General features: G+C 37.2%; 4 protein-coding genes across 10 annotated transcripts; 3 read left to right on the plus strand and 1 right to left on the minus strand.

Moving 5' to 3' along the window:
• The first annotated feature begins 493 nt into the window (after positions 1-493).
• Positions 494-4,524, plus strand: LOC113671654 (5'-3' exoribonuclease 2 homolog). Its single transcript, XM_089193304.1, has 7 exons — positions 494-707; positions 1,521-1,648; positions 1,906-1,962; positions 2,745-2,799; positions 2,924-2,986; positions 3,398-3,459; positions 4,435-4,524. Exons 2-7 carry the CDS (start codon positions 1,608-1,610, stop codon positions 4,460-4,462), a joined length of 306 nt encoding a protein of 101 aa, XP_089049430.1. The 5' UTR covers positions 494-707; positions 1,521-1,607; the 3' UTR covers positions 4,463-4,524.
• LOC149033965 (5'-3' exoribonuclease 2-like) lies at positions 4,457-11,332 on the plus strand. 5 transcript variants are annotated; one of them, XM_089193301.1, is made up of 8 exons: positions 4,457-4,524; positions 5,293-5,365; positions 6,049-6,099; positions 6,194-6,211; positions 6,654-6,743; positions 6,945-6,994; positions 8,198-8,263; positions 10,735-10,820. In XM_089193301.1, exons 2-8 carry the CDS (start codon positions 5,341-5,343, stop codon positions 10,738-10,740), a joined length of 306 nt encoding a protein of 101 aa, XP_089049427.1. In that variant the 5' UTR covers positions 4,457-4,524; positions 5,293-5,340; the 3' UTR covers positions 10,741-10,820. The 5 variants fall into 5 exon arrangements, with proteins under 5 accessions (XP_089049427.1, XP_089049425.1, XP_089049424.1 ...); XM_089193299.1 differs by lacking the exon at positions 10,735-10,820 and adding an exon at positions 8,714-9,168; XM_089193298.1 differs by lacking the exon at positions 10,735-10,820 and adding an exon at positions 8,453-8,750.
• Positions 9,356-15,861, minus strand: LOC149033966 (uncharacterized). 2 transcript variants are annotated; one of them, XM_089193289.1, is made up of 5 exons: positions 15,620-15,861; positions 12,950-13,015; positions 11,506-11,628; positions 10,563-10,628; positions 9,356-10,261 (listed from the first exon to the last, which is right to left on the minus strand). In XM_089193289.1, the coding sequence occupies exons 1-5, from the start codon at positions 15,785-15,787 to the stop codon at positions 10,136-10,138; spliced, it is 549 nt and encodes a 182-aa protein (XP_089049415.1). In that variant the 5' UTR covers positions 15,788-15,861; the 3' UTR covers positions 9,356-10,135. The 2 variants fall into 2 exon arrangements, with proteins under 2 accessions (XP_089049415.1, XP_089049414.1); XM_089193288.1 differs by having other exon boundaries at positions 9,356-10,264.
• On the plus strand, positions 10,761-18,497 carry LOC149033967 (uncharacterized). Of its 2 annotated transcripts, XM_089193240.1 has the most exons (3): positions 10,761-10,896; positions 16,271-16,655; positions 17,431-18,497. In XM_089193240.1, exons 2-3 carry the CDS (start codon positions 16,302-16,304, stop codon positions 18,103-18,105), a joined length of 1,029 nt encoding a protein of 342 aa, XP_089049366.1. In that variant the 5' UTR covers positions 10,761-10,896; positions 16,271-16,301; the 3' UTR covers positions 18,106-18,497. The 2 variants fall into 2 exon arrangements, with proteins under 2 accessions (XP_089049366.1, XP_089049365.1); XM_089193239.1 differs by lacking the exon at positions 10,761-10,896 and having other exon boundaries at positions 16,165-16,655.
• The last annotated feature ends 2,450 nt before the right edge of the window (positions 18,498-20,947 follow it).

Here is a 20,947-nt window from a genome sequence, read left to right on the forward strand (position 1 = left end):
AGGGGGTGGCCACTCCCTTAACAAGCGCAGTCTAATGGTGGGTCAATGTATCTTTTTTGGGAGGGTGGTGAGGGAATTGATGATAGATGAGGCATGTTTTCATATTTGCGTCCTGACTAAAGATATGAATTTTGAAGGCAAGCACAGTGGGTGAAAAATTTCCTCTGTTCTGGAAACGTTCAGAGGTGTAAAAGTGAGCCAAAAAGGGATACTGGTTGAGCGTTATATTAATGTCTCCATATTTGGGGCTGACATAAAAATTATTGGTTTTTTCTTTTTCTTCGTAACAGCAAGTTTCTGTTTCACCCTTCACTGTTTGAAAAATTAACTACAGAAGTGTATCTTGTCGGGAAAAAGTTATGAATTCGAGAATTCTTATCTCTTTAATAAGCATTTTTTTCTGTCCAGCAACGAACTCGAACTTTTTCCCCAGTGTGGTTTGAAGATGTATGCACGCATTGCTTGCCTATGCTTTATCATTGCGAGAAAAATCAGTCAGCGGTATATCGCCTGGTAGTTTCTCATCTGAGAAAACCTTCCTATCTTCCCAAGTAAGCCTATGAGCTTTCTACAGAGGCTTTTTCACTTTTCAGCGTTGAGTTAACTCCAATTTGCTGAACTCGATACGCGGGGATGGGAGTTCCAGCATTTTTTCGCTGGCTATCAAAGAAGTACCGTCGATCGTAGTCCACTGTGTGGAAGAAAAGGTGAGTTGGTTGAAGGATTGATTGCCTGGCTTGTTGTTGATCTAACTACACGTGTTTGAGATTTATTTTTAAGCCGGTATTTTGCGGTCTTTCTGCCCTGTTGCGATGATAATCAATTAAAGAAAGCATTCATTCACTACGACCAATGAAGCAAGGCCGTTTACGTTGAGATCAGTGCAAACTGTTCGTCAAAGAAACACCTTAAAATCGAGATTTCTCATCTCACGGACTTGCAAACAGTCCTCTTAAGATAGTGAAAGCACTTTCTCAAAGTGAGAAAGCTGACTTAATCAAGGATCAAAACTTGAGCACAGGGTTTTTTGTTCATTAATGAACGATTTTCTTAAATTAAGAAGTTTCTATATTGGATTACTAATAAAGAACTAGGTTATGTTACAGTGTGCATATTTCTTCTATGCCTCTTCTAAAAGGACCAATTTCGTGTTTTTATTATTGATCAAAGTGGTAGCGAAAGGAAAAATAATAATTTGGTTTTATCAACTGAGGATAATGTATATTGGCCACTGAATAGAGTTTCTAAAGCTGATTTTTCAACGGTTACCTCTCCATCATTTGCTCTGATGAAGGGCTTGAAATGTCAGTTTTAAAATCTATTACCTGTGGTAAATTAACGTCACCAACCCAGTTTATAAAACCAAATTGTCTTGTAATATCCCTTCACTAATGCAGACCACAGTTTCTTTAGAAACTTGAATCCCTAATCCACTGAAGGAAAAAATTATTGCATAGCACCATAGTCCAGAAATTTTGGTTTGCAAAATGAACATTTACCTTATTTTTTCACCATCTTAGGGACGTGAAGTTGATGGAGTCAGAGCCCCAGTGGACACAAGTTTACCAAACCCCAATGACTATGAATTTGATAACTTATACCTGGACATGAATGGAATCATTCATCCTTGTTGTCATCCTGAAAACAAGTAAGCAGCAATTTTTATATTTGTGTTATTTAAGCTAAGCATGGCTGTGGAGTGTATCCTTGCCTTGGGAGCATAGAGCAAATGGGAACAAATCTTACTGTGATTTCTCTGTTGTATTATATGGTTTTATTACTTCTCCTCCTCTTTCTTTCCTCTTGCATAAGTATTATTGTTACTGGTTAACTCTCTCTGTACTGTAGGTGTACTTTTTGCATACAGCAAGTAAAAGAAATAAACATTTTATCATTTATTTCCAGGCCAGCTCCAAAGAATGAAGATGAAATGATGGTGGCTGTTTTTGAGTATATTGACAGGTACTTTTTTTGGGGGTTATTTTTTACTCCTGGTTGGAGAGATACACTGTGTACATAACCTGTTTTACCCAAGGACACAACAAAATGACCTGGTCTCAAACCTAGACCTCTAGAACAGAAGCCTAGTACACCAACCATTAGGCCACCACATCTCTTGCTTAGGGAACACTCTGTAAGATTTTACTCTCAGGTAATGCCCACGTCTCAAATGGAGGCTACGTGCCTGGGAGACCTGGGGGCTGAAACCACAGTTGCACCCTGAGGTGCTTGAACACCAGATTGGCCTGCTCAGCCTGCAATCCAGCCTGAAACATCCTACACCAAGCGCCCAATGAGGACTGTCACACAACAGCCAGATGGCTGAGTAGAGGAAAACATGAATAAAGAAGTGAATCAATAAATTAAAAAAATAAATAAATAGAAATAAACACTGCAATTAGGGTGGGGGGGGGGGGACAAAATGCCAAGATCCGCAATCTGCAAGGAAAACAACACCACACCATTGAAGAGTGATTACAATGTGAGCACATGGTAGAACAACACATGCACTCATAAGGTCTACCACTTGATAAGGACGGCCTCAAGGTCCCAATGACCACAGAACTGCTCCAAACAGAATGCAACAAATGCTGCATGAATGCCAACAGCCAGCCAAGACATTTATCAAACACCTCAAAATGCTACTGACCATATTTGCTCCTAGTTTTTATCTATGACATATTCCATTTAACTATGTTTAACATTCATTACCCACTACAGTCAATTTCTATTTTTTTTTACAGAATCTTCTCTATAGTTAGACCCAGAAAGTTGCTTTACATGGCCATTGATGGAGTGGTAAGCAGCATTTTGCAAGTACATTTATTAATCTATTATAAAATATATATTTATTTTTCTATTTTGGCTTATTTATGATAATATTTGTGCATGTTTGTCTTTAATTTGTTTATTTCTATTGCAGGCTCCAAGGGCAAAAATGAACCAGCAAAGATCTCATCGTTTCAGAGCATCTAAAGAAACCAAGGTAGTAATGAAACAGTAACCCAATTAGTGCAAATGTTTACACACCACAGATGAAAACATAATGGCAGGAAATGCTGAATTTTAAGCTTTTTTAGGGAAAAAGCAGAGGAAATGACAAGAATTCGAAGTGAATCAATTGAAAAAGATATTCAAAATGATACTTAAATGTATATTACTTTCTGTAAGTGCTACTTATTTTTATGGGCAATAAACTTTTCAAAATTGGAAATGATGTATCATATCCAAAGTTGGGTGAAAAAATAAACATTGCCCATGGTTGTTTGACCAGACAAGTAAGGTCATGTTTCTTATAGTCCAAATGGAAAAGTTACCCCTCCCAGATGTTCAGACAGGCCAAGTTTCATGCAGTTTGGAATTGTACACCTACACATTTTGTTACTTTCTTCTGTAGGAGCTCTTTTACCACCAGAAAAAGGAAAAACTGAACACTTTGACAGTAACTGTATTACACCAGTAAGTGTAATTGTGTAAATTGGTTCTGGTTGTTCATTGTGAAGTGCAATAGTCATATTTAGATCATTATCATTTGTCACATTCAGTATTAAATAGTCATTAACCTGTGTGGATTGAATTTGTCTGCATACTGCCAGTCCTCTTCAGGCAATGAGGTTGGTGTGATTGTTTGCATGCTGTGATTAATGATTCTTAACCCTTCAACTCCTGTGAGTGACCAAGACAGAATTTCTCTGTACAATATCGAGCAGACAAGTGATGAGAATAAAGAAAAATATCAATTAGGGGTTATAAGTTGATTCAATACCAAATTCTTCAAACTAACATCACAAGAACTGTATGGCAGACAGTAAGGAGAATTAACAATGAGATCTTGAGAGTTAAAGGGTTTATAGATGTTATTGGTATATTTTGTATGTTACAAGGATGACATCTGTAAATCATGCCTTTTACCTGTGCATGAAATCACTAAGATTGTGAACAAAAAGATTTAACTCTTTAACTCCTATGAGTGACCAATACAGAATTTCTCCCAACAACACTAATACAATGCCAAGCAGACAAGTAATGAGAATGAAGAAAATATCAATTAGGGATTATTAGTTGATCCAATACCAAATTCTCCAAACTAACATTATAAGAATTATATGGCAGACAGTAATGAGAATTACTAATGAGATCCTGGGAAAGAAAGGGTTAAATCATTCCAAAGTAGGAGGTTTATAGTGGTGTGCCTCACTCTATGATCTGAAAAGACTGATGCTTGGACATAAATGAGTAAATTGTCTCTGTCATGCTCTTGATTCTTTCATGATTCTAGTGAACAACAGAGATGGTGGACTTGCTCACTAGCTGTGTATAGTTTATGTTCCTGAGTGAAGATTGGCAATCGTTTATAACTGGTTGTATGTCATGTATTTCAAATGTGTATTGGATTCAAAAACTCCTCTGAGTGTGAAATTTTCTTTATTACAGAGGACAGAGTTCATGGCCAATTTGTTGATATGTTTAAGATACTACATTGCTGATAGATTAAACAATGATCCTGGATGAAGGAATATAAAAGTAGGTACATTGCACCTTAATGTAAGTTTTAATAGTTTTGTTCTCTTCTGGTTACTTTCAGTGACTTAGGAATTTTTCGTAATTATATCAATGCATTTTTAAATAGTCAGGTGATGAGTAAGAAAGAAAGGAAAGTATCAAAGCCAGATTATTGTTTGCTTGAACACAAGTTTCTCACAATTAAAATAATTTAAACTGCATGGCAGAAGTGCATGGAATGATCATTGAGATTTCAGGAGTGTATTACAGTAAAAAGGGTACCAGAGAACTGTCAAGGAAAATTGACACAATGCTGGGGTGACCTGCAAAGGAATCCTTTACCATTCAAGGGGAGCAACAACTCTCTGAGGGCTAACTATGTTAAACAATCTTATAGGCAGCTTTAGCCTTGATCTTCTATACCCTAACATCAGTATGCATGTTCTCCATACCAGTCTCTATACATTTCCCTTGGTGCTGACAAGGAGAAATACAGTGTACCTCTCAAGAGCTTCTCTGGTTGATAATCATTGCCTTTATTATCATGACCTTAATGATTGGTTTAGCATTATAATTGTCAGGAGAAACTAGATCCCACTCACTTTTAGGGGGTTTAAGGGATAAACTTTAATGATGTTCACACATGTCTGGTATGACCGCAGGTATCCCTTTAGTTATACGCAGGTGTGTGTCTAATAAAGCTCATGAAGTTATAGTGTTGTTTCTTTTGGATTTAAGGTGTGAATTATCTTGAATTATTTTATGTACAGTATGCATAAATTTTTTAAGGTGATATTATCAGATGCTAATGTTCCTGGAGAGGGTGAGCACAAGATTATGGACTACATCAGAAAGCAAAGAGGTGAGATTTGCCTCTCACTCCCAAGATCATATGTACCTATAGAATGAATTGGAGGGTAGCCAGCCAACTTGCTGTTGGAGAGCTATACAGGATAATATTTGGCTCTAGGCCATAATGTACAAATTGAGGGACAGGGGTCTGCACATCATGACCATGAATAAGATATTTTCCATATTTTTCTCCCAGAAATGATTAACATGTAACTTCTCCCAATAAAGTCAATACATTATTTAGCAAACAGGTAATGAGAAAACTCAAATTCAAATCTACCAGATAGACATTGTTATCTTGATCTAACACTGATTTCTCTTAACTAATTTACAAGAAAATGTGTTGCAGTCAGAAGGGAGAATTGATAAACAGATCTTGGGAGTTAAAAGGTTAAGTGGCCAAACACTGGGTGGTGCAGACTTTTCTGTCCGTGTCTACCATGGATCATTATGTACCCTACAAATTGCTCGCAAATTGGCTTTGAAAATAAAATGATTCCTGGACAATATTCATTTGTAACTTTTTCTGTTTCTTTGACCCAGCTGAGATGTTTGGATATTTTAGGGAGAACTTCCTTTTCTTCCTTTTTTTATCGTAATTAGTCATTGTAATATAAGGACATTTAATAAACCTCTAACTTCACCATAGTGGTATGAAAATTGCAGTTGCTTCTCTTTTTTTGTTTGTTTCAGCAAGTCCACATCATGACCCAAACACAAAGCACTGTTTGAATGACGCTGATGGTATGTTCATGTAAAATGCAAGTCATAATTGTCGTTTTATTAAATTAATGATATCAGATAATTAGAGCTCACACAGTTGTTTGGTTTCTTTCAGCTGATCTGATTATGCTGGGTGAGTATTTTGAAGAAATCCCATTTTGTTTTAAGTGCTAATGTTGACAAAACGCGTTGACAAAATTTGGACTTACTCATTGGGTCCTCTTTGGCCAATTTCTTATATGAACCCTTTAACACGCAGATACCAGTAATTATTTGGAACTAATACCAAATAAACAATCTTTCTCTTTTTTTTGCTCATGTCCAGTTCCTTCTGTGAATCCTTTACACCCTAACATCAGTCTGCATATTCTCCATACTGCTCTTCATACATTTCCTAAGGTGCTGACAAAGAGAATTTAATCATCACCCAAGAGCTTCTTTGGCTGGTGATCTTTTCCTTTATTCTCATGACCTGAATGATTGATTCAGGGGTGATATTGTAAGGAGAAATTGGTTCTTAATCACTCCTAGGAGTAAGATGGTTAAATTTGTGTCTTTCCACTTCTTTTTTACAGGACTTGCAACTCATGAACTTCACTTCACAATCATCAGGGAAGAGTTTAAACCAAACCAGAAGAGACCTTGTGAGATGTGTGGTCAAATTGGTAAGAGTTTCTCTAAAGTCCTGCTGTTTTTACCTTAGTGTGATTTTTTAATCCTTGACCCTTATAGACAACACTATTGCAAATCCACTGATCAGAGACATCCCCTTAAAAATCCCATAATTTTCACATCAGTCAACCTGAAGCACTTTTCCAATGAGAATTGTCTTGTTTTTATTTTAACCCCATTTTCTGTGGTCATAGGCCATGTTATGGATGAATGTATGGGTCTTCCAAAAGAAAAACAAGGGGAGGTGAGTAAAATATGTGTCAACTTAACCCTTTTAGTCCCACAAGTGACCTAGACAGAATGAGAATAAAGAAAAATATCAATTAGGGGATTAGTGGTTGATCCAATTCCAATTTCTCTGAACTAACATCATATGAATTGTATGGCAGACAGTAAGGAGAATTACTAATGAGATTTTGGGTGTTAAAGGGCTAAGCAGGACACATTGTAAGAACATACATATTTATATATGTATATGTATGTGTATATATATAGATAGATGTATATAGATATATATAGATATATATACACACACATATACATATATACATATATACACACATACATGTATGTATATATGTGTATATATATACTCATACGCATATATATATGTATGTTTATATATGTACATGTAAAATGGAAATGTAAATGTAATGGGAAATGTAGTTGCATCCCTTTTCCCTCTCATAATATTTATTCTGCTCTGCTTCAACGTATTGAGCACTGTTCCACGTGAAAATCGACTTGCAGACTTCCTATATGTACATATATATATATATATATATATATATATATATAACTAACTGCAGACAGTACTGTTTCGGCCTTCTGGGCCTCATCAGTGCAGTGCTGATGCTAGGATGGAGGTAAGGCAATATAGCCACCCCAAGTGATCTCACACATGTGGGATCACTTAAGCCATGCCAGAGTGCTCAAACTAGAAAAACTAGTGAGCATGCATAATATAATCATGCAATCACTGAAACCATATATGTGTATATATATATATACAAGAAAAAGAGGCTGATAAAACAAAATGGTGCAGTTATCTTTTATTTCAATGACAGCGAAAGGCTAAGGAGAGAAAGAAATTTGTATAAATTTACATATATATATATATATATATATATATATATATATATATATATATAAGCACTACACTATTATAGTAATTGCTTCCTGCACCTTTTAGCCCTTTGACCCCTGAAAGGGACTAGCGTCTAATTTCTTCTTAAAATGCCGCCCCCCCCCCCCCCACAAAATCATACATCAAGGTCATGAGAGTAAAGGAAATGACCACCATGAAGAAGTCCTCGATTGTTAAACAAATTCTCCCTGTCAGAACCTTAGTGTATAGAAAACAGTTTGTAGAATATGCATACTGATGTTAGGTTGTAAATGATCAAAACAGATACATGCATTATGTTGTTTGACGTTTTTAACGTAGTTTGATGAGCTCCCTGCACCTGTGGCTCAAGAGTCTATTTTCATCAGGCTGAACGTTTTACGGGAGGTAAGATAAAATATTATTTGAGAAAAGAAAAAAATTCAACATTAAGGACAAGGTTTCAGTGATTGCATGATTATGAGTATTAGTAATAGAATATTGATAAACTGGGCAAGACTGTCAGACAACTTCAGCTTACTTTCAGATAGGAATACCCATATTTACAACCCAAGACAATTATTTTATTTCTTTCAGCAACGTTCTGTGACGTGTGAAGTCTATTCAGTTTTGTTTCAAGGTGGTCTGTCATCAATCACGGGAACGATGGGCTTCTGAAAGCAAAAGCAAAAGCAAACAAATTAGTTTGAAATAATTAAATCAAAACTCAGTGAAATATCCTTGTCTCTTAAGAGGTCTGCATCATGGTTGATGGCGATATTCACTGCCCCACACCACCCCTCTCCTTATTCTTGATCGTCGCTCACCCCCTTGATACAAATTTCTTTCTCTCCTTAGCCTTTCGCTGTCATTGAAATAAAAGATAACTGCACCATTTTGTTTTATCAGCCTCTTTTTCTTGGATGATACTGGAGAGATTTTCTTTCACAGTTCGGTTGTTTCTCTCCACCAAACCCTGGGTTTGCGGTGTTCGTGGTGCACCATGAACAAGATTTGTGTTGTGTGACTCACAAAATGTTCTCATTTGCTTATTTTTAAATTCTCCTCCATTGTCATTATGTAACACGGTTGGGAAATCAAATAGCCAGAATCTCTTTCCAGCTGATTATAATATTTCCTCTGCCATTTTTTGAATAAGAGCACGCAGCCAGGAGAATTTGCTGTAGAGATCTGTGATGTGTAAAATCCACTTGTGTTTTCGTCCACAGGAACACTTTTAATAGCTGATGAATAGGGGTTAGGACTATAGTAACATGATAGAGAATGGGTGGAAAAGGAATAAAGTCAGGGGGGTGCAAAGGGATACAAAGGGAGGGGGTGTTAGGAGGAAATGGGAGGGAAGAGAGATCTTTTTTGAATTGCTACTTTTTTAAGAGCCCCCTAAAAAGCCATGCTTCTATTTTTAAACACACCCCACAAATTAAATCCCTTTTTAGAAAGTTTCGTTAAAAATGAATCAATAATAATAATACTAGACGATTTCATATCAGCTATCTTTTATTTGCCAGTGTATGTGGAAATCGGGGTGTATGTATTAATTAACATCAGTTTTTTTATTCAGTAACCAAGCTTAATAATGATGTAAAAGTATCTGTTTTGAGCTCATTAAGTCTACATGGGCAAGAAAAGATTGTAAACAAGGCTTATAAAAACTGTAAAATGTGCATGATTTCCACGTAATTTTATTTTTTTGTACCCGGCCCCCAGTGGATTCTTGATTTTAGAATATCTATTTCAGTCGCAACCCCTTTCCTCCAACAGTTCTTCAAAATTATGGGTATAACAACTTAAATGGCCATTATCAGTGTTATGAAACGTATGAAATACAGTGGAACCCCGCCTTACGGCCACCTCGTTAGTACAGCCACTTTTTTATCTCGACGAAACGGGCACCCATACAAGTTAAGTTAGGTTTAAATTTACTTTAAATTTAAATTCTGCTTAATTTTAAATTTGCTAAATTTCCATGACCCGTTAGTGGCCGTATTGACGGGGTTCCACCGTGCAAATGTACATTGTCACAATGTTTGAATAGTACAGTCATGTATTCATCCAAAATACTTACAAAAACGCTGGTAGGTTAAAAAAGGAAATCCTATAAAAGGTTTACAAAGTCATAATTATTTAATAAAAAAGAAGTTTATGATACAAATTGCAGTTTGATAAAAATTTGCTTTTGAAAATGTGCAACCATATAAACTTTGTCTATCTCGGCTGCAAACGTGAATAAAGCTTAAAAAGGAGCATACGAGAAGTAAACTACTTTTTGGCTGAGTTATTGCACTTAGTGTGTGCATCCAAGGCCTCCTTGAACAGCTTCCATCCTTCTGTCCTCTTGAACTCCTCCTCGCTGATTCCTTCTTCTTCTTCGCTGGACTCTGAATCCTGCTGAACATACAAAAAATGTCGGGTTAACTTTGGTGTAAGAACCTGTGAAGTTTCTCTTTGTTTTGTCACTATTATTTTCCTAGTCTCTACTGTTTTGACTTCGTTACGTCACTTGTGAACGTAACAGGTTCTTATACCGAAGCTGAGCCAAAATGTCGAAGCCAAATAATCGAGTCAAATGGAGTAACTTCATCCTGGGCACTGAGAGCGGAGAAATTTCGGTAGGCTTACAGCCGACAGCGTTCATATGTTTTTGCCTTGTACGCATGTTATATTTCATCTCTCAATATATACCCACCTCAGAACCAAAGGTCACGTTCACATTCCTCTTTGTTCTTTTTCCATAAATTTTCCTCAGTTCTTCCTAGAATCATATAAGTGATATGCAAGAGTTAATACAATGCATAAATTGGCACTGAAAGTTACCTATTGTGCAGTCCTCGTTTTGTGATATTTTTTTTTTCTTCCAGGCCTAAGTTGCCACAAGAGGAATAAAAAGGAACCTGTTTAATGTTTTGAGGAGATCTTGCTACAGAAAGAAATCTGTCAGAGGGGCAACGGGTCCCGCCAGTGGAAAAAAACAACGCTGGTAAAAATGCTGGCAAAGCTTATCGTTGCATTACCCCGCCCAAGTATGTACTCTCACTTTTTTTTCCCACGATCTAAAGGAGCTTGACATTCTAGTCAGATCTTCTGCTGGAATCATATTGATGTATTATTCTTTTGCTTTTGTCATGAAAAAATACTCGGATCATTCAGCGTTTCTGGGAAACCAGAGTAAATAGACTCAGTAGAAATCGTCTCGATATGATGACTACTTCGATGTGCCACAAGGACATGTCGTCGGTCCGTTTCACGAACAAGTATCGTTTTCCCAACGAGTAATTCGAACGAGTGTGGTTTAAACGAGTCACGTCCTTGTGGCATATCGAGTACTCATCATATCGAGAAGATTTTTTATCAAGTCTTTATACCCTGGTTTCCCAGAAACGCTGTGTGATCCAAATACTCGTGCACAGTGAGTGGTCATGTCATTAAAAAATCAGAGAGTTGTGGCGTGTTTTTATTAGCAGTAAGGCTGAAGTGGTTGCTTTATTTTTATTACAACCGAGCGGAAGCCTTGAACCTTGTGTCTCCACTGAAGAATACTAAGCGGGGTAACAACATTATTAAATATTTGCGTAACTGTTTGGGACATGTATGTGTCGGGCATACCTACATATGTTTTTTTTAATTCCTACCTGCCTATGTGATGGGAATTGCATTTGTGAGCGGGAAGATTGTTTTTCAGAGTTCCAAGCCCTGTCACCTCCTCCTGTTTCTTCATCTTTTTCTCTTTCGATATGCCCCTTGAGTCTCTTCCTCTGCAATTTCGTGAAATACAAGTAAAAAAATAATTAGAGCTCAACTTGATCATGACAACGAAATGTTTCAGTTTATCTGATATCATGTTCTGGTAACGTTTCCAAAACACACATCGCCGGAGAAAAAACAACATTTTGATGAATTAACCACCTCACTTGCAGAGGTCCGATTGGCGAAACATCCCCCTAAAAGATTTTGAGTTCAGGAAACATATTGAGTTTTTCGGTCTTTCGTCAACAGTTAAGGTAATAGTGATATTTATGGTTGTGCTACACACAACTTCTTAAAGTCTTAAAGTACCATGAGACCTTTGCATAATTTTTACCGGTATACTACGATAAAATTTAAACTCATAAAACAAGTTAGAAGGAGCCAACGATGGCTTTCCTGTACATCGAACATCGTTTGGAATTCTATCCCTGAATTTTAGTGTGGAGCTAACTATGTGTCTGTGATTAACACCCCTGTTAAGGTTTTTATCAAAACTTTCAGTCCGTACCAAATTTCTTTTGGAATACCGATGGTTATCATTTTGAGCTGCCATAAGGAACTTGCTTGAAAAAGTTTCATAAACGTCTAAAGTTCGTCTTCATAACAAGGGCATCTCTTACACAAAAACTTAACATAACACCTTATTAGATCACAGCTGGACGAAACCTCACATACCTTTCATGGCATAATATTAAGGCTATCTTTTTTGTGATCTTATCTTCTATAGTTTTGAATAATCTGAGAGTAATGGCTGCAAGTAACACTGAGAAAAAATCAGGCGTTTTGCTGCAGTCTATGACTTCTTACGGACTAAGGCCTCCGGCTTTCGTTCCCACTCACTGGAGTAGATTTTTAAGGCGCGTTCTTGAACTAAGTTAGGAGCCCTTCTTCATTTATTGAGGCGGAAAATCTCTTAACATGCCTAGAACTGACGGGGGGTCAACACCTGCCTTAAAGCGAATAATTCTAATTTACAACTACTTTTGGTAGTTGTAAATTAGAATAGACAGCTTCTTTTAGACCAGTTATTATAAAAGAAATAGACATTTCCTTATAGTCGCATTGCCAAAAACCAAACACCTTTTTGAAAAAAAAATTCCTTGACACACCTACATTTCTACACGACTGTTTATCAGTTCATTAGATTACGGGGTTGAAAAACTGAGCTACCCGGCGGATATTGCCAGCGATGTACCTGTGCTGAATAAAATCGGCTTCCTTCCAAAGCTGGCATTTCTTTGTTAGACTGAAAACATCCGTCCCCATAGGGATGGGGATATGTGCACATGCCTTGTGCACATGGTGCATTTCATCTCAATATATACCCACCTCAGAACCAAAGGTCACGTTCACACTTCTCTCTGTTCTTTTTCCATAAATTTTCCTCAGTTCTTCCTAGAATCATATAAGAGATATGCAAGAGTTAATACCATGCATAAATTGGCACTGAAAGTTACCTCCAATGCATTCCTCGTTTTGTAATATTTTTTTTCTTCCAGGCCTAAATTGCAATAGGAGGACTAAAAAGAAGCCTATTTAATGTTTTGAGGAGATCTTGCTACAGAAAGAAATCTGTCAGAGGGGCAACAGGTCCCGCCATCGGAAAAAAAACAACGCTGGTAAAAATGCTGGCAAAGCTTATCATTACATTACCCCGCCCTAGTATGTACTCTCACTTTATTTTTCCATGCACGATCTAAAGGAGCTTGACATTCTAGTCAGATCTTCTGCTGGAATCATATTGATGTATTATTCCTTTGCTTTTGTCATGAAAAAATACTCAGATCACTCAGCGTTTCGGTGAAACCAGAGTATATAGACTCGATAGAAATCGTCTCGATATGATGACTGCTCGATATGCCATTAGGACGTGTCGTCGGTCCGTTTCACGAACAAATATCGTTTTCCCAACCAGTCTCGTTTCACGAGTCTAACGAGTAATTTGAATGAGTGTCGTTTACTACTAGTCATGTCCTTGTTGCATATCGAGTACTCATCAAATCGAGAAGATTTTTATCAAGTCTTTATACCCTGGTTTCCCAGAAACGCCGTGTGATCCAAATACTCGTGCATGGTAGGTGGTTATGTTATTAAAAAAGCTGAGAGTTCCGGCGTGTTCTGTGAACTTGACATGTTTGCAATACTTTCATAAGATTTATTAGAAGTAAGGCTGAAGTAGTTGGTTTATTTTAATTGCAACCGAGCGGAAGCCTTGAACCTTTTGTCTTCACTGAAGCACACTAAGGAGGTAACATACATTATTAAATATTTGCGTAACTATTTGTAACATGTACGTGTTGGGCATACCTACAAATGTTTTTTTTTTAAATTCCTACCTGCCTTGTGATGGGAATTGTAACAGCGAACGGGAAGATTGTTTTTCAGAGTTCCAAGCCTTGTCACCTCCTCCTGTTTCTTCACCTTTTTAACTCGTGAATTGCGCGCATGCGCAAGAGCGAGTTATAGATACGATGTGGGGAATGGCATTCGCTCGCTCGATTGGTCGATTCCTGTAAACTTTTTTTAGATTTTAGGCTTTTGAGTGCATTTTATAGTTTTTGGCGAGCAATAAACAGACGAAATGGCGACCTTTGTTGCTAAGAATAGTGGTGGGGTGAAAAAGAAGCCAATGATAATCTTAAAAGAGTTTTTTTTTTTTCGTTTTAGTTTCAACAAGCGGCGCCAGCGACTGGCAGGCATGCAAGGATTCATACTGAAATAACAGAACAACCTTCGTTTTTCATAAAATTGTAATTTACAATCCTTGAACTTGAAAACAATCCGAAGATTCATTGAAAATATCACTTACTGCGAAGCGCTCGGAGTTTACAGATGTTCAAAAGCTTTTTCTGTTATAGCGTGAGATTGAGGACAAAATTGATCATTACGTTTCGTCGCGTGTGTTTTTCCTGTGTGAAGCAACAAAAGATGCCGGCGACTGACGAAATAACAAGTTAACACGAAAATCAGATAACACCTAAACAAACAATTTTAGCTACCGATTTTCAGTGAATTTTTAAAGAACAATTTTCTTTTAAGTTTCAAGACAATTTGAAGATTCAACATACATACAACGTACTAAAATGCGAAAGTTACACACCACAAAATTGATAAATAGGCCTGAAATGAAATTCTATCTTGTTATTGATCATACGTTGCCTAGCACGTGACCTAAATCTACCCAGGCGGAGATCCAAAATGACGGTGGCAGGCTTGGCTTAGTTATATCACTCAAAACTCGTTCCCGTTTGTCTCATTTGATAAAGAGGGAATCGTTAATGTTTTCATTAAGACAGTATTGCCTTGATTTTCTAATATTTACAACGAAAGACAGTAAATTTCACTTTTCACCCACATTTACTTCCAACCTTTTCTTTTGAACCAGAAACAAAAATGATAGACGTTTAAAACACATGACATCATCCACCTTGTCAAATGTAATAGCATGATCATTTCAATTGTAATGCCTTCTTATCCAAACGTTACTTTGTTTCTTTGCTACATTAGCGAACACTGAACTACTGCTCGTACTCTAGATATGACAATCAACCACAAAATTCCCTAAACCAGATAACATTAAACATAATCTAAAAAATCATGTGTCAATTAACGAGTTTGCTCACAGAGCACTTTGCTTCTCTTTCGATATGCCTCTTAGGCTTTTCCCTCTGCAATTTCGTGAAATACAAGTAAAAAGCGATTAGAGCTCGACTTGATCATGACAACGAAATGTTTCAGTTTATCTGACATCATGTTTTGGTAGCGTTTCCAAAACACATATCGCCGGAGAAAAAACAACATTTTGATGAATTAACTACCTCACTCGCAGAGGTCTTATTAGTGAAATATCCCCTAAAAAATTCTGAGTTCAGGAAACATATTAAATTTTCCGGTTTTTCGTCTATAGTGAAGGTAATATTGATATGAGACCTTTGCATAATTTTCACCGGTAATCTACGATAAAATCTAAACTAATAAAACAAGTTACGAGGAGCCTACCGATGGCTTTCCTGTACGTCGAACATCGTTTGGAATCCTATTCATAAATGCTAGTGTGGGGCTAACCATGGGTCTGTGATTAACACTCCAGTTCAGCTTTTTATCAAAACCTTCGGTCCGAACCAAATTTCTTTTGGAATACCGATGGTTATCATTTTGAGTTGCCATAAGGAACTTGCTTGAAAAAGTTTCATAAACGTCCAAAGTTCCTCTTCATTACTAGGGCATCTCTTATACAAATACATAACATAACACCTTATCAGATCACAGCTGGACGTAACCTCACATACCTTTTATGGCATTATATTAAGGCTATCTTTTGTGTGATCTTATTTCTATAGTTTTGAAAAATCTGACACTAGTAGCTGCAAGTAACACTGAGAAAAAAAAACAGGCGTTTTGCTGCAGTCTATGACTTCTTGCCGACTAAGACCTCCGGCTTTAGTTCCCACTCACTGGAGCAGATTTTTCGTTCTTCGACTTAAGGCGCGTTCTTGAACTACGTTAGAAGCCCTTCTTCATTTATTGAGGCGGAAAATCTCTTAACATGCCTAGAACTGACGGGGGGTCAACACCTGCCTTAAAGCGAATGATTCTAATTTACAACTACTTTTGCTTTGTTGCAAAACAGTTTAAGGTTTCTTGATACAGTTCGGCTCTCGAGGATCCCTCTAGTATCATAATGGAGGCTAAGTACATAAAAAACCGAATCGCAAGACGAATTATAGCCTTAGAGAGAAGGATGGAGAGTGACGTCGAGCAAATGTGTAGAAGGATTTTAATACCGCTTACCGAAGAATTTGGGGAACGTGATTTGCCTGCCGAATTACTTGAGAGACTGAGAGGATATTTTAGAGACATCTACTGGAGTTTAAAAGTGCACTTGATGTTTCACTCAGGAATTGCTGATGAGCTTCAAGAGATCGACGAAGTCCTCGATGTGGTGGGTGCTTGGGGTGGCTTGACAAATGAAGAGATGAACGAACTACCAGACCAAGATTGCGTAGTCGACCCAGGAAGCAAACTCTTGGAAATGGTAAGTATATAAGCGGCATATGTGTGTGTTTTGTTTCCGAGTTTTTATGCATTGTCATTTGCACCGAGTAAGGCTGTAACATGCCTTGGCTGGCTGTTTATCTGACCTCGCTGTAGCTGACACCAAAGGTAATAGTATGTAGGAATGTTACAGAAAGAAGAAAACGGAATATGAGCTGAATTATGGAATTCAGTATCAGATGCCGCTAAAGATTGTCTTTTTTAATTAGAGTCGAAAGACTCGGAAATATTGCCATCGTTCTTAGGCGGAATTTCGCTGAGAAATGTGACTCTTTTCTAGTAATATCTCTTTTACGTTTATTTAGACCATTTTAGCGAAATCGGCGTGCAGATAGCCTGATTCTTAGACGGTCAAGTAGGAGCGACTGACCAACATTTGGACCGTCTTGAGAAACAGGTTTTTTCATAGAAGACCTGAGGTGTGGGGTCAAGCTTTAAGTTAAACAGTTTTTAACCGGGTGGCCGATTTACCTCAAACGCTGGTATCATAGAAGTCCTGCATCTAAATAGTCCGTTACGTGAAGAAAATAAAGAAAAAGGAATATACAATCAATGCAAATCGCAATTCAGAATTACAACGAAATTTCGAAAAGTTAACGCCAGAAGAAAAATTTCGCTCAGAAGTAGAAAACGTGAAAGGTTTCGATTTTACCTACAGTTGCAGGAAGTTAATAAAAATTACCGTGCCAGCAGAGAGAAAGGTGACAGTTTTGTTTCCTAGAAATAACCGTTCTTTGTTTCTATTTATATTCCAGTTCAATGACATTATGGACGATCGTGGTGATAGAGGAAGCGCAGACTACACCAACCGTGTAATGAAGACGGCGAGTGACTGCCTAAGTAAACTCACAAGCAAAAACACTTTCAAACCCACCGTTTTAACAAGGGTGTCACACACAGGCAGGTCTTTTATTGGGGCCTCAATAGCCGTAAGTCATTTCTTAAGGCCCATTTATTTGTTTCATAGAATCATCAATCTTAAACAGAGTCTCGGAAAAGCAATAGTACATTTCCAGCCTCTAAATATTCCAGATCGGCAAAACTGGTTATTTGAATCATTGAACACAGCCAACTATGATTTGATAAGAAGCCCTTGTCAAAATTGTAATATGATGTTTTGTGACGATCGTTCGGGAAACGGATGGTCCACGTTTCTCGCCGCATGTGCAGAGTACTGTCCTGTTAATCACCTCCTTCCAGATGAGCCGAATTTGAGGCAAAGTGCAAGTCATGACCCACTTGTGATGAATCTACTGAGGCGAAACCATGCTCGATGTTCAGATCTGTTCGAAAACTTTTTAGACATATCTAATAAATGCATAGCTGCCGCTCGATCAAACGACGAAAATGTCATGGAGGCCGTGTACTGGGAAGTGATATATAAACTGCACATTTTTGGTTTAAGGCCAGAATGTAACCCCTACTTTTAGTTTTTTTTTTCCGGTGTTCTCCGTCGTGACAAATTGGCAGGACATTAAACTGCTCAACTCTAACAGTAAGAAGATAAAATATCTTTTTCGATCTTTTGTATGGAACAAATTTCAACTCTTACATATTGTGAGAATTTAGGTTAGTATCCCAGGTCGGTTCTTTGCACTGTCTTATCCGCGTTTCTTTTAAATGATACTGAATAAAGCTGTTTTGTAAAAGGTGGATAAAAACAAGCGATTCATGTTTTAATTAATTAATTGCTCTTCCTGAGAGAGAGTTAATGAGATGTCTACCGTAGCTCGGCTAGATATGGTTGCCACTTTTCGGCGTATTTATGGTCTTGTACAGATCAGTCTTTTAACAATAAAATTTGTTGTTGTTGTTGTTGTTACTGTTGTTGTTACATTTTGCTCATTTCCTAAGATTTTCATCAGTTACTTACAGCTCTTTTACGCACTAAGGTTACTAATTTATTATCAAAAGTTATCATGTGACACCTGTATAGTTAGGTCCGACAGACGAATGACACTAAGCTACTGCAAAAGTTCTTGTTTCAGACATTGACTGTGTAAACAAGATGTAAAATAAACTTCATTACACAGTACAATTCTTTTTTCCAATCACTTTACCTCCGTGGCAGATGTGGTAGTAATGAATTTGCAACAGTCAATACAAAATATGTAAAAAGTAAAACAAAAGTTTTAATAAAGTAAGTATGCTAATTAAACTGTTAACCAACTTTGTCGGGCATTATTGACATGCCATATCATAAGCTCTTTTATCCAACAACGATTAGTTAGCCTATTATTGATGTTTATTTGTATAAATAAATTTAAGTGTATTTTAATTGATAAATCAATAAAACACAGACACCACGGGTTCTCTCAGAAGTAAGAGGAGTTTAAAGGTGCAACGTCATGGTTTGTGTATCTTGAATAATTTATCGTAAAATTTACAATTCCGTCATTTACAATCTGTGCAATCTTCGCCATCCTTAACCTCCTCATTTTTTTTTGTTTGTTTGTTTATTCTTGCTTCTTTGATGTTTGTCTACCTTAGTGTTATATTCAAACGCTTAGATTGAAACACGCGTGAGATGCCACCAAATCTGTTCCTTGGACACAAGGTAGTCTATTCAACTTTTTAACACGCGTTACTTTGAAAGCTGAAGGATTGACTGAACGCTTAACGGCAATGGAGACTCTGAACGTTAGGAAAGCATCTGGAAATCGTTCCCTCACTTTTCAACCTGTTTAACAGATGTATAGACGAGGAAAAATAGCTTCAATTGTGGAAAAGGGGAGGATGGATTCCTGCCTTCAAGGGTGACGACCCCTTACTAAAGGAGAATTATAGACCAAGCACTTTCCTTCCTGTTATAGATAAAGTCTTCGAACAGATTATAACTAAACAACTTGTGAGGATGTTCGACCATCACTTGGAGCATAATTTAACAGCTTATCGCAAAACTTACAGCTGTGAGACAATACTTATTAATATTAAGATTAATTTAAGATTTGTATCAAGAATAAGGAAAATCCTACGCGAAGTAATTATGGACACCATTGGCTTCCCAAACTGAGCATTTTCTTCTTGAAGTAGAATAGAATTGAATCATAGTTAGGTATTTGTTACAAATCCTTGTAAAATCTTTCAAATCACGCACAGGTCAGATTAAACGCTCACTTTCAAGAGAGGATCAAGGTTCTGTAGGTCCCCATAGGATAGGGTTTTCGGGGTGCTCAGTCCCCTAAGTGGGTACCTTTTTGACACTATCGGTCGTGGGCATCCCTACGTGCGTCAAGTGCGTGTGATTCGTGGGAATATTTAATGTAAAGGTAGTTGAAAACTTGTTACTCGGTTGAGGTTCTAGTTGCTTTTAACATAACGAATGAAGAAACTATGAATTACATGGGTTAACAATCCTTTGGAGTGAAACACCACAAATTTTGGTCAAGTAATAGGTAAACAACCATTACCCAGAAAATCTTTCAGCATAGTCACGTGTGCTTTTACACTTCTGTAGAACATCCTTAATCAAAAGAGCTGTTTATGTTGTATGCTAAACGGCTACTTGCAAAAAATTATACTGAGCCATTCACTGCTGTGAAAGGTAGGATTCTAGGGAAAAGGTAAAGAAATCATAGGTTTGGTCCACAATAAGGTATCATTTGCGGGGAATCTGATCAAGTTTATGAATAATATAGTTAGACTAAGAACTTCACAGTTAAGTAATTTGAAAATGAATTCCAAAGTGGGCATGTCAATAGACTGAATTGGCCTGCGACAGTGTAAGTTGGCCAGCTGTTCTGAGAGTAACAGGAGTAGACCTAGAGTAGGGGTTTTCCTCGCGTTCTCTTGTCCCGCATAGCGAAAGATCCCAAACTAAAACTCAAATTACTTCCACTGAGTTACATTTAGTTCTAATTTTGAGAGCTGCTAACTTTCCATGTGTAGTTTCGTTTTTTTCTATTAAACTGGTTCGTTTTTAAGTTATTTATTAATGCTGTAATTTTTTTCTCGCCGCCCTCGAAGAAGTTGGTGAAGACTGGGCTCCAGTATCCGTTCTCGTAACTTTCCAGAGTTACAAGAGTTTATTTCGAGGTTTGCCAAAAGGATTTTGCCATGGAAGGAGCAATCAGAGTAAATTTGCCACCAGTATCACTGAAGATGAGTACTTTTTCATCTTTAACATTTGTTTTTTCAAGAATCAGTTTACATTTTGTTGTGGCGACATTTAATGTAAACAATAGCGAAACTGATTTGTGCAGGAGTATGCTCTGTAGTAGTCTTACATTTCAAAATGATCAATCGATCTCTTCTTACACTTGCAAGAAAGAA

The sequence above is a fragment of the Pocillopora damicornis genome, chromosome 14 (assembly GCF_964200805.1).
Source record: "Pocillopora damicornis chromosome 14, jaPocDami1.2, whole genome shotgun sequence".
Classification (NCBI taxonomy): domain Eukaryota; kingdom Metazoa; phylum Cnidaria; class Anthozoa; order Scleractinia; family Pocilloporidae; genus Pocillopora; species Pocillopora damicornis.

What these genes read in the sequence shown, in the direction of transcription:
- LOC149033965 (XM_089193298.1), top strand. Translation starts at nt 5,341, where the DNA reads ATGGACTACATCAGAAAGCAAAGAG. An exon ending in CTACATCAGAAAGCAAAGAG is followed by an intron (nt 5,366 to 6,048) that starts GTGAGATTTGCC and finishes TGTTTGTTTCAG; the next exon opens with CAAGTCCACATCATGACCCA. An exon ending in CAAAAGAAAAACAAGGGGAG is followed by an intron (nt 6,995 to 8,197) that starts GTGAGTAAAATA and finishes TTTTTAACGTAG; the next exon opens with TTTGATGAGCTCCCTGCACC.
- LOC113671654 (XM_089193304.1), top strand. Translation starts at nt 1,608, where the DNA reads ATGAATGGAATCATTCATCCTTGTTGTCATCCTGAAAACAA. An exon ending in TGTTGTCATCCTGAAAACAA is followed by an intron (nt 1,649 to 1,905) that starts GTAAGCAGCAAT and finishes ATTTATTTCCAG; the next exon opens with GCCAGCTCCAAAGAATGAAG. An exon ending in ACATGGCCATTGATGGAGTG is followed by an intron (nt 2,800 to 2,923) that starts GTAAGCAGCATT and finishes TTTCTATTGCAG; the next exon opens with GCTCCAAGGGCAAAAATGAA.
- LOC149033966 (XM_089193288.1), bottom strand. Translation starts at nt 15,787, where the DNA reads ATGGCAACTCAAAATGATAACCATCGGTATTCCAAAAGAAATTTGGTT. An exon ending in GACGTACAGGAAAGCCATCG is followed by an intron (nt 13,016 to 15,619) that starts GTAGGCTCCTCG and finishes ATATGATTCTAG; the next exon opens with GAAGAACTGAGGAAAATTTA. An exon ending in ACGTGACCTTTGGTTCTGAG is followed by an intron (nt 10,265 to 10,562) that starts GTGGGTATATAT and finishes TTGTATGTTCAG; the next exon opens with CAGGATTCAGAGTCCAGCGA.
- LOC149033967 (XM_089193240.1), top strand. Translation starts at nt 16,302, where the DNA reads ATGGAGGCTAAGTACATAAAAAACCGAATCGCAAGACGAATTATAGCC. An exon ending in GAAGCAAACTCTTGGAAATG is followed by an intron (nt 16,656 to 17,430) that starts GTAAGTATATAA and finishes TTTATATTCCAG; the next exon opens with TTCAATGACATTATGGACGA.